This window comes from Tenrec ecaudatus, chromosome 8 (assembly GCF_050624435.1).
Source record: "Tenrec ecaudatus isolate mTenEca1 chromosome 8, mTenEca1.hap1, whole genome shotgun sequence".
Classification (NCBI taxonomy): domain Eukaryota; kingdom Metazoa; phylum Chordata; class Mammalia; order Afrosoricida; family Tenrecidae; genus Tenrec; species Tenrec ecaudatus.
The window spans coordinates 83,837,602-83,849,091 of NC_134537.1; the positions used below are offsets into that span (position 1 = coordinate 83,837,602).

At 45.8% G+C, this 11,490-nt stretch overlaps 1 protein-coding gene across 2 annotated transcripts in view; it reads right to left on the reverse strand.

The window, feature by feature from the left end:
• Positions 1–11,249, reverse strand: part of EPHX2 (epoxide hydrolase 2) — a 64,326-nt gene extending 53,077 nt beyond the window's left edge. For both annotated transcript variants that reach the window (XM_075555703.1, XM_075555702.1), the window contains exon 1: positions 11,105–11,249. In XM_075555703.1, coding sequence (XP_075411818.1) covers positions 11,105–11,205 — 101 coding nt within the window. In that variant the 5' untranslated portion in view covers positions 11,206–11,249. The remainder of the gene's footprint in view (positions 1–11,104) is intronic.
• Between the last annotated feature and the right edge of the window lie 241 nt (positions 11,250–11,490).

An 11,490-nucleotide genomic window follows, 5' to 3' on the forward strand; every position in this document is an offset into this window, starting at 1 on the left:
CATTTTCAGTCACTTGGAAAGCCAACAGTTATTTTAAGTCAGATTATACCGTGTGAATTTTGTAACCGCTCTACTCTTCCACCAAATATTTCCATACGGCATTTAGGCTTACTCTCTGAACCTCTATGATCCCGGTTAATGATTTTCACATGGCATGGAAGCTTACCATCATATTTTAAAATTATGCACTCATTACCTTCACATTCAAGCCGACCCATAAGGCCTCCATAGGACAGAGGAGAACTGACACCACAGGGTATTTAAGCCTGTCATCGTCATAGTCTCCATTGCGTGACTCCTGGGCAGACGAGCATTTAACCACTGAGGCACCAGGCTCCTTCCCACTAGTTCTAGAGCTCATTAATTGCCACCCGCCCCCAAAGGGATTCTTCACACCACGTGGGATTATAAAACACATGCATTCACATATTGTGAATAGCCTGTCCAAAAGTAAGAGAGCAGCTGGAAACAGCAGGCTTGTCCCAAGCTAATACTGGAGAGAGCCAGTCTTCTACCTGCCTGGGGAAAGTGCTGGCGTGAACCAGCATCACAGATGCAAGGAGGAAGGGTCACGCAGTACTGGCATGGCAGGGTGGGACTCCACAGGCTTTTACTGTGGTGAGTGGCTGTTGAGGTAGCGCTGACTTCTGGGTGGTCCCGTGGATTGGTCCAGAGCCATCGTCATGACCCTGTCTGCTTCGTTCACTGTTGGGGCCACTGTGTCGCTCTATCTCCTTGAGTGTTTCCCTCACCTCCCCTGGCCCTGTGCTTGACCAAACAGGATGCTCTCAGCAATCAGCCCCTCCTGACAATGCATCCAAAGTGAGCAGAGGTCTCAGAACATAATCTATGATCTATAACGTTCAAATGGCCAGTTTTCGGAATTATCTTGACAAGCCTAATAAGTATTAGTCTGGAAGCTCTGCTGAATTCTAGCCACCATGAGTGACGCTGCTTCTGATCCAATGACCACTGACTAAGCACCCAGCACCTGAGCGGCATGCAAGCCAGCGCAGCACAGCAAGCTGCAAGATGGCTGGTGGTAGCACAGAGACAGCGATAAACATGCTGACAGAAGAGGCTAAGCTAATATGTATTCACTCACTGTCATCGAGTCCATCTAATCATTAATTTTACTGTTAATGTAAATGAAATGTAACTAAAAGCCAAACCAAACCCAATGCCATCCCGTTGATGCTGACTTAAGATGACCCTATAGGCAGGGCAGAACTGCCCTCTGTGAGTTTTTCTTTATGGGAGTAGAAAGCCCCATCTTTCTCACAGTGAGTGGCTGGAGGTTTTGAATCGCTGATTTTGCAGTTAGCAGCCCAATGTGTAACGATGGGTAACCATCGGGGCTCCTTTAAAAAGACCAAGACATAAAACGTGTGATTTTTAAGAAACCCAGGGAAAACTAGGACAAAGAAAAGTCAGGAGGAAACAACCGAAAAGATAGGAAGTTGAAAACATGAAATATCATGGTAGAACCCAAGAGTTCCCAGAAAGCCAAGACAACAGTTGTGGGATACAGAAGGATTTCTCCCAAGCTGTCTCCCCCAAATATATGCCAAACAGCTGCTTGAGAATGACCATACACTTGGAGGTCATCAGAAATAGGTCAGGGGTTATTCTCCCTGAGAGCTATCAACCATCTAGAGCAAGCAGTCACCACTGTTTAGCCCACAACAAATAGGGCCCACTCCCTTCTGATAAGGAAAGTAGTTGTCTGTTTCCTTGTAGGAGATTCCAGAGAGGTCAAACCTGCCCAAGGATGACTAAGACTAGGCTGCCATCTTGAATTTAGGATCTACCCACCTTGTCACATGTATACCCCCAATCCCTCTTCCTATTGCATGTATGTCCCTAGACAACCCCCTCTCATTACTGTATTACGTACAAGACAACCGCTTCCTGTGCTGTATTGTATGTCTTCACCTGTGATTAGGGGGCTTGTATGTCCCAGAGAAGATAAAAAGCCTGGGCTAGCATTAAAGCTCTCTCTCTCCACGTGGACCACCAAGCAGGGGTGAGCATGGTGCCATGAATCGTGTCTGACTCCATTTATTTCAATACTTCTCGTCTATCATGCACTCTATAACTTTACAGGATCTTTACTTATTATTGCTGTACAATTGCGCCTACCGGACCCGTAATGATGTGTTAGGGGCTGGCTTCCCCTGACAAACAGTGACAATTCAAACAAAATGGGCAAATGGTATAAAGAGGTCATTATCAAAGAAACAAATCCAAGCATGGGAATGGTCCAAAGGAGATGCAAACTGGCACAAGAAGACATTCTGCCTCACTGTGGGAAACTGAGAACCTGGGTGAAAGCGTCAGCGGCCTCATTTCCACACAGGATCCCAGAGCTAGTGTCCCAGGGAAACCTTCTGAGTCAGCAGATACTTGATACATACTGATGACCAAACAGAAAGACCCCTCCACAACTGCCCTCCATTAAAATGCTCCTAAGACAGCTGCCTCTTACAGTTGCCTGGCTCCTTGCTACCCGGCTAACGGATGGTATCTTTATCTTAAGGGCAGTCAGATTCCCTTTGCCCCTGTCACTCAAGGAACCAACTACCCCTGGTGTCTCTTAGCATGAAGTGTTCTCCCAAAGAGCTCGGGATATCCAAGATTCACACTTTATCCATTGTACTGGGTATGTGCCCTCCCCACTATCTAAACTCATGGTTGGAGAAACTCACTCTCTCTTATTCCAACATTGGAGATGAGGGCCTGTGTCCATCTTTTCTGTCTTCTTTATTTTCCTTCATTGCACACATCACTCCTAAGTCCCCGTTCGACTGTGGGGCTGGATCCCACACTCACTCACTGAACTGACAAAGTTTAAAGCATCCATCATCTCCATTGTCAGAGAGGGTCTAGTTTTAGAAAAGGGACCGACTGCTGTCAAGTCAACCCAACCACGGTGATCGCATGTGCGTGAGAGGAGAACTATGCTCCATAGATTTTCCAGGGCTGACTCAGGAGCAGAACTCCAGGCCTTTACCCTGAGACATCTCTAGGGAAATGTGAACCATCAACCTTAGCAGCTAAAGTGCTTTAACTGCTTGCACCTACCTTACAGAAATACTGCAGGGAGACTGTCACAGTGATATCTTCCAAATAAATGGCCATCAATAAGAAAATGTGAGGGAGCTAGATTTAGGGACAGGGAGGCTGTCCTTCCCATGTCTGCAGAGGAAGTTGCCAAGAGATCAGGCAACCATTAGACACCCATGAAGACCCCAAAGTGAGCATGCTCCTACTCAAGGCCCCAAACCAGGTGGAAGGTACATCTGGGTCCCCAAACTAGGCCCAGGCTCATGACATCACCCAGGTGCGCTTAACTTAGCCAATGGGGTCAAACAATACCATCAACCATGCTTCTCCAGCCAGAGGTTTGAAATATCCTGGCTGTGGAATGGTCTCGCGCTCTTTTTACCTTGCTCTGATCTTGTGGCAGGATGGAGGCTGCGGGCACACAGGCATACTCTGAGCTTGGCTTGGGCTCATAGGCTCTTGCTCTCTTGCCCACTCACCCTCTTGCCCCCTTGCTTACGTTTTTTCACCTGCTGCTCTTGATCACCAGCAGGGGGAAGGGGAGGGTCTCCCTCCCCTGTACAGGCACCCATGCACCCACTCTGAGCCTACTGGGGGGCCACAGCCTCTTGACCCACATGTTCTTAGTCTCTGGGCCCACATACTCTAAGCCTCTAGGGTTCCTGGGCTTCTGGCCTCCCGGGATCCCCACTCCCGCCAGTTCCGCACATGTGGGTGCTTTTTTCCAAGTGGTGTGTCCAGTTGTTAACCCCAGTACGGCTTCTGTGTGGCTTGGCATGCTTTCCAGAAATAGCATGTACCCGTTCGGGACTGTAACACCTGAAATTCTGTCCTTCATAAAAACTCACTTGGATCCCAAAACATGCTTCGGCATGAATTATTTCAGTGTGCAAAGCAAAGAACCAAGGTGTTACCCACTCCAGAAACCTAACAAAACACGTTTAAATAAATTATGCTACTTCCATATTGTGGGATACATTGAAGTGGTTACAAAGAATGAGGCATGTATAAGCTGACAGGAAAAAATATCCAGTTCAAATTAGGTCTGAGCAAGAGCAAACAACTAGAGCAACATGAGGAGCCTTCAAATAAACAGCTCCCCTCTACCTGCCTGCTTGCAAGCTTCAAAACGTGCATGGAAAAAGAAGAACTATAAAATAATGGAAGGGAAAAAAATCAGGATTTTCCCATGAACTTTTTGAAGCCCCCTCTTACGCAGATGTTTCTGAAAATCCATATAAGCAAACTACAGCTGACCAGCTCTTCTCCGAAGACCCTGAATTAGACGTTGCACATTGTTCAAGGTTACAGATTACGGCAAGCTCAAACCACTGGACCCTAAGTTAAACAGTACTTGCAGCAGTGGTGGAGAAGCACTGCTAATTCATTAGCATTCTGCATGGAAGCAGGTGGCGAGTTACAGGGAATGGCAAATGAGAGTGATGGCCAGGAACCTCTGGTTCATTTGGCTCCTGAGGGAGATCAGGTCATCTGTGTTCAACTAAGTCCAGCCCAGGTCAGGTTTCCTGACGGATGAATTAGGAAAGGCTGCTGGGTCTCTAGAGGTTTTATTATCATTAATTATTTTATTGGGAGCTCTTATAAATATAAACAATCCACAATTAGCTAGGTCAAGCATAATTTTACAATTGCTACCACCATCAGTTTCAAAACACTTTCTTCTTGAACTCTTTGATTTCAGTTCCCCTTGATCCCCTCCCAGCCCTACCCTACTCCCTCCCCCCCACCCCCTACCCCCGCCCAGGGAACACTTATTATATAATTATTATTATTGACATATCTTACACAATCCAATGTATCCATTCACCTGCAATTCTGTTATTCATTCCCCTCGAGTGGGGCAATACAGGCATCATTGTGATCAGTCCCCTCCACTCCCCCTCCCTTCCCCCTACCCTCAGGGAACCCTTACTCACAGCGCTGTTTCTGAAGGGTTCTCTATCTCGGCTTTCATGCATCCACCGATCTTAATTATACCAATGAACACAGGCAGGTGTAACAAGATTAATGAGGTAAAACAAAGACCATAATAGTAAGGGGAGGAAATATTAAAGAACTGGAGGCTAGCTACATGTTTCATGGGTGCTGTACCGCTCCCTGGATGTATCATCCCTTTCTTGTGGCCCTTACACGTGGGACTGCCCAATTATCTTGCAGGTGGGTTTTGGATCTCCACTTTGTCTACCTTCCTTGACATCCATTTGATTACTTGTTTTTGAACTTCTGATACCTATTTCCATCAATACCTCCTGATCACACAGGCTGGTGTGCTTCTTACATGTGGGCTTTGTTGCTTCCCTGATAATGGCCGCTTGTTTCACTTCAAACCTTTAAGATCCCAGATGCTGTTTCTTTTAATAGCCAGGGACAATCAACTTTCTTCACCACATGTGCTTATGTTCTATTTTTGTCTTCAGTGATCATGTCAGAAAGGTGAGTACCATACAGTGCCACATTATTAGAAAAAAAATTCTTGTATTGAGGTAAGATTTAAGTAGAGGCCCAAAGTCCATCTACTTCCTTGTATTTACATATACATACACACATAGACAAATACACCTATCTTTATATATTTATATATATCTATATTTATGCATCTACACAGCTACATTTCTACATACACACACACACATATATAACTTTTACTTTCTTCTTCTTTGCTCTTTTTCTTTCTTCCTGCTACACTATCATGTTTACCCATCATTCACCTCTCAGTAACCAGAGGATTTTTTCAACGGTTTTATTGCCACATAGTTCACATATCATACACTTCAATAGTTTGGTCATGTTAAAAAGAGTTGTACAATCATTACCACAATCAGTTCTAGATATTTCCTTCCTTCTTGTACTTATTGTTATTCACCCCAATAAGTCATTAATATAGTTATTGTCTCTATATATGTGCCTATCCAGGGTTTCATATAGTGGAAAACATACCAAAAACAAAAGAACCAACAACCAGAACAAAGTAGATCAGAGAAAAATCTCAATATAAAAGAAAGCAGGAAATATTAAAAACGAGAGCAAATAAAGATGGGTCAAAAGGGCAATTAAAGGATAAGGTGTTAGACTTTGATTTAGACTTTAACCGAAAAGGCTCTGCAACAATCTACAATTTTTGGCACACTGCTCCACAGCAAGGTGATTCGCATGACTGGGCCACAGCCAGAGGCGATTCAGCAGAAGCTTCATGGGCATGTCTTCTCACCCACCCTTTTTAAAAATGAAGCAACATTAAAATGGATCCAAAGAGAGATGAAATGATAAGGTGTTATATTTTGACCTACATTTATCTGCAATAATTAAGTTGATAATGCTCTCTGTCTGCTAGCAAGACGATCCACATCTCTCAACTTGGAATCTCACAGGGAAGTCACTGGAATCTTACTCCTTGTCTGGACCCTGCAAATTGATTCGGAGCCCCCACTTTCAACCATAGCCTTCTTCCAACCAAGTGTTCACAATGTAAGCTCTGATATAGTTTTATCCTTTAGGTGTGGATTTCATTCTTTATCAGCCTTGGACCGCACAGGCTGGTGTGCTCATTCCATGTGGACTTAGTTGACGTTTCACTCTGATGGCTGTGTAGTTTAAGAAAAGCCTTTAAGACCTAGACAAGATTGTGTCTGATAACTGGACACCATCTACTCTCTCCACCACACTTTGCTGTAGCATTCATCTCTTCAATGATGCCACATGTGTGCCCTGAAAGGCGCCATGGAAGGTTGTCCCTCCCTATGTAACCATCAAGAGAAATGAAAACATATCCTAAGAAACATACGTGCTCTCTTCCCCAGATTTTGGCTTGAGTTTCCGAGGCAATTGGAAGAAAGGTCTAGTGATCTACATTGAAAACTTTCTGGGGTCAAAGAGTCCGAGTGCCATTATCAGTTACCCATTGCACTGCTAGGAGCAAAGTCAGCAGTTCAAACCATCAGCTGCTCTCTGGGAGAGGATGAGGCTTTCTACACTTGTAAATATATACAGTCTCAGAAACTCGAAAAGGTGGATCTACTATGTCTTTAGGGTTGATTGCCTTGATGGCAAGACGGTCACCATATTGGAGGTGACTTGCTGACAACTAACTAGACCCACTATAGTGAAGCTGTCTCCGTTGGTATAAAGTAAGCAATACCTACTTATGCCAGTTACATAATCTAGCAACTTGTGCGAAGGGATGAAGTCCAGCCTGTCAGGCATGTTGCAGCTGATGACCTCATTTGGAGGCGCTGTGGAGAAAAAATAGCTCCCTGGAGGCCAGATCCACTCTCCCTGCCTTCCCTTTCCTGACACTCAGAGAGCTGGAAGAAACATGTGGAGGCCTGTACCAGCATTGAGATGCTTCCGCTGCCACTGGATCCACAAGACCTTTTACCCCCTGGCCTATGATCTTCTTGTATTCAGCATCATTGCATGTGCTGCACGGGTCTAAAGAGGAATTTATGGACTAGTACTGGACATACAGACTAATATAGGGCTTCTGGGCTTGATCTGGACTGGCCTAGGATGTTTTCTCCATGTAAAATTTCTCTTTTTTATTTAAAGCTCTTTCTTATACACATGAGTGTCTATGAATTTGTTTCTCTGGTCAACTCGGACTAGCACACTACTGCCTAAAATCAGATTTATTTCTTAGGAAACTACCCTATAATTCAGCTTACATTAATCCTTGAACAAAGGTAATAACCATTTCCAACACTTTTGCCCTCTGTGAACACTGGTTGGGATGATCACAAACAACAGTGGAGTTTTCCTTTCCCTCCCCTGTATGACAACAGACAAGATTATAATCTTGGTCCACCTTTCCTTTAGCAGTGCCTCACTTCTGGTTTTTATTCCAGCCATGTGGACCACCTGCACCCAGGCCGCAAACCAGCTTAGAGACCTTCAAGACCCTCCCACTGCCTCTTTCCATGATGTTAGCACTAGACATAGAGGTGTCCTTCAGTCCTCGCCTGGGCCCAGCCGACTAGGTTCATCTTCTTGGTCCAAGAAAGTCTTCTCTTCAGTTCCAACCTCCTTCTTCTCCATGGTAGCCAAGCATCAGTATCCTTCCACACTCCCATGCCTTGAAGCTCCCAAACTTCCAGAACTTATTGGGAGTTCTCGTTTTCCCTCTTACCAGTTTCTACCACCTGTCTATCAGTATGTCACACTGTGGTGGCTCCCATCCTGCTATGATGCTCTAAACCACTCCACCACTATTTCAAATATGCGCCACGTCACCCATGGTGGACATGTTTCAGCAGAGCTTCCAGACTATGACAGATTAGGAAGAACAGCCTGCTAATCTATTTTCTAAAATTAACCAGCTTTATGAATCACAACAAAACACTCTAAAATTCACTTGTTTTGGACACATCATCCTGAGCAGCGAAGGCTACAAGAGGACATCGTGCTTGGTGAGACAGAGAAAGTGAGGGTCAGCCAGACCCTCCATGGAATGAGTTGACAGATTGGCTACAGTAATAGACTTGAACTTGCTAGCAATCATAAGAGTGACCCAGAAATGGGCAGTGTTTCATTCTGTTTAATCACCATGAGTCAGCATCAACTCGATGGCAGATATTATTTCCTCTACTAGTTTTTGGGTCACACCTCTTAGGAATGGGCACAGACATCTATTTCTTCCAGTTGGTTGGCCAGGTATTTGTCTTCCAAATTTCTTGGCATAGACGAGTGAGTGATGCTTCAGTTGTTGAAGCATCTCAATGGGCTCATCTATTAATTGCTGGAGACTTGTTTTTCACTAATGTCTTCATTGCAGCTCAGACTTCCTCTTTGAGTACTACCCATTCTTGAGCATTGGCTGTCTCTTCAAATGACTGAATGCTCACCTGTTCTTCTTGCCGCAGTGACTCTGTACATTTATTCCATTGTCTTCAATGCTTGCTGCATCATTCGGTAATCTGTTCATAGAGCTGCTCATGATTGATTTCGCCACGTCCTTTTTGACAACGAATCCCATGCATTCCTCTTGATTGTGCTATTCCATGGTAAGTCATAGGATTTTCTGATTCAAAACAGGCAATTCAAGTCCAGTTCGGCTCACTAATGCCTTCCATACAAATCTTTGTGATCCGATTCATGTTTGAGGCCTTCAATCTTCCTAGATTCCTGCTTCGTGCAGCCAAGTTCAGATGATGAGCAGATCTTTGCAGCTGTTTTCCTCACCTTGAGTCATGTCCCAGAAGCAAACGAAGATACCAAAGGCTCCATTCCCACAGGTTCTAACTAACTCAGGTCACCATGGTGGACTTCACTCCAAGAGAGCAGCTTCTCCTCAGGGACAATTTGAGTGTCCTGGGACCTGTGGGGCCTATCTCCAACAGTGTCCAGCTTTCCCTCACGAGGCAGGCTTTCTTTCCGTATCAGAAGATGCTCCAAACTATGCAACTAAGGTTTTCCATGTCCCAAACGAAGGTTCTAAAGTAGCCCCTTCCCCTGAAGTGAAGAGCCAAGTCCTCCTTTGCTGTTCTTAGTCTGAAGCTACCCTGAAACCTGTTCCCTTCGGGAGAGCCTGCAGGCATATAAAATACCAGAGACATGGCTTCCTGCTTCACAGCAATGCACAAAGCACCACAGTATAAGAAACAAGAAATGGTTAGACTGCTTATCACCTGTTAAAATCACAGCAGGGTCTGGGAGAATGGTGAGGCTTTTGGGCTTTGCCCTCCGAAATGCTCTACAGGGTGGCTGTGAGACAGACTAGGGACCTGGCAGTTAGCAGTGGGTCACATTCTTCTCCAACAATCGCAGCCCTTTGCTGAGGGATGCCTCCTTAACATAAACTCACGGCTTCCCAGCTAATGTTTCCAGGTGCTGTTGAGAATTTGGCCCTATAGACATTTCCTTCAAAGAGCATGAATTTATCAGTGAAGCTAAACTGTTGTTCAGTTATAAGAAGACTCCAGAGGTGCTTTTGTTTCAAAGTTTAAAGATTTTTTTTTAGGGCAGTAATTTCAGGGGTTCAACCATTCTTCATGGATCCAAACATTCATGTGAAATTTGCAATTCTTTTCCGCATTTCTCCCTTTTAATCAGGATTTTTCTATGGAACTAACTCACTGCCAGAATATCTAATTCAACCGAATGCACGTCAAATATGGTCCCGAGGAGCCTCAGTGGCACTGTGGGTCCACTTTGGTCTCCTAACCTCACTGAAACTACCAATCACTCTGTGGGAGAGAGACAGGCTTTCTACTATCCTAAAGAGTTACACTCTGGGAAGCCCACGGGCCAGTTCTACCCTGTCCTATAGGGCAGGTGGCAGTGAATATATGGATCCAAGGACATAAATCTTTACAAAATCAGATAGTCTCATTTTTCTCCCGAGGAGCAGCTGGTGGGTTTGAACCACTGACTTTGCGGTTACATCAAAAGGTTCAGTAATGATAGCTAGACATCATCCAGGGCTTTTGGTCTCTGGGCATGGAGGTGCACATTTTTTTTTCTATTGGAAACCTCAACACACCCCTTTAAACGAAATTCCATTTCGAGAAATAATTTGTTCCAAAATAAAACACACAAACAAAACTTCACAGCCTTGGAGGCCATGTCAACTCGGCGCGACCCTTCAAGACTGAGCAAAACTGCCCCTTTGAGTTTCGGAGACCTAACTGCAGAGTAGAAAGCCTGTCTCTCTCCCCACTGCGTTAAAGGGTACAAAATCTTCAAGGTCCCAATTCTTCCCCTTTCTAAGTGAAGGCTCAGGAAGAAGGCAGTGATTTCCTCCATTTAGGAAACCATCTAAAAGAAAGGACACTCTTGGAGTTGTTAGCAACGTTTCAGACTTTGCATTTAAAAGATTACAAGTTATTATAAACCCTGGTATTTTAAAGGTTGGGTAATTATTTTAAGCTTTTTCGTGTTTGTTTGTTTGTTTTCTCTCTAAAGCAATATAAACAAGTCCTGGAACTTCCAAAACGTTAACTCTTAAGCGCAGGTCCTCCAGCCGCAGGAAGAACCCGCTGGAGCAGGGCAGGAGTGGGCCCCAAGCAGGGCCAGCGGCGCTTACCTCCGCAGGGCCAGGCTCTCCTCCGCGCGGCCCAGGGCGCCGGCGATGGACGGCACCGCCAGCACCCCGTCCAGGTCGAACACTGCCGCGCGCAGCGCCATGGTGCCTGCGCGCCCGGCCTCAGCTCTGCAGGCCGCCGGGAAAGCCGGAGCGGGCGGGGAGGGGGCGAGTAAGGACCCGAGGGCCGGGGTTCCGCCCGCCCCCGCCCCCGCCCCGCCCCCGCCTCTACCCTGGCCTCTGCCCCCACCCCGGGCTCTGTCCCCACCCCGGGCTCAGCCCCCACCCCGGGCTCAAGAGTGCAGTCTTCCTGCTCCACCCCCGTGGTTTCCTTGTGCCAGAAACTCGCTAGAATCAAAAGCTTGCTGTCGCCCGTGGCCAGAGTGTCA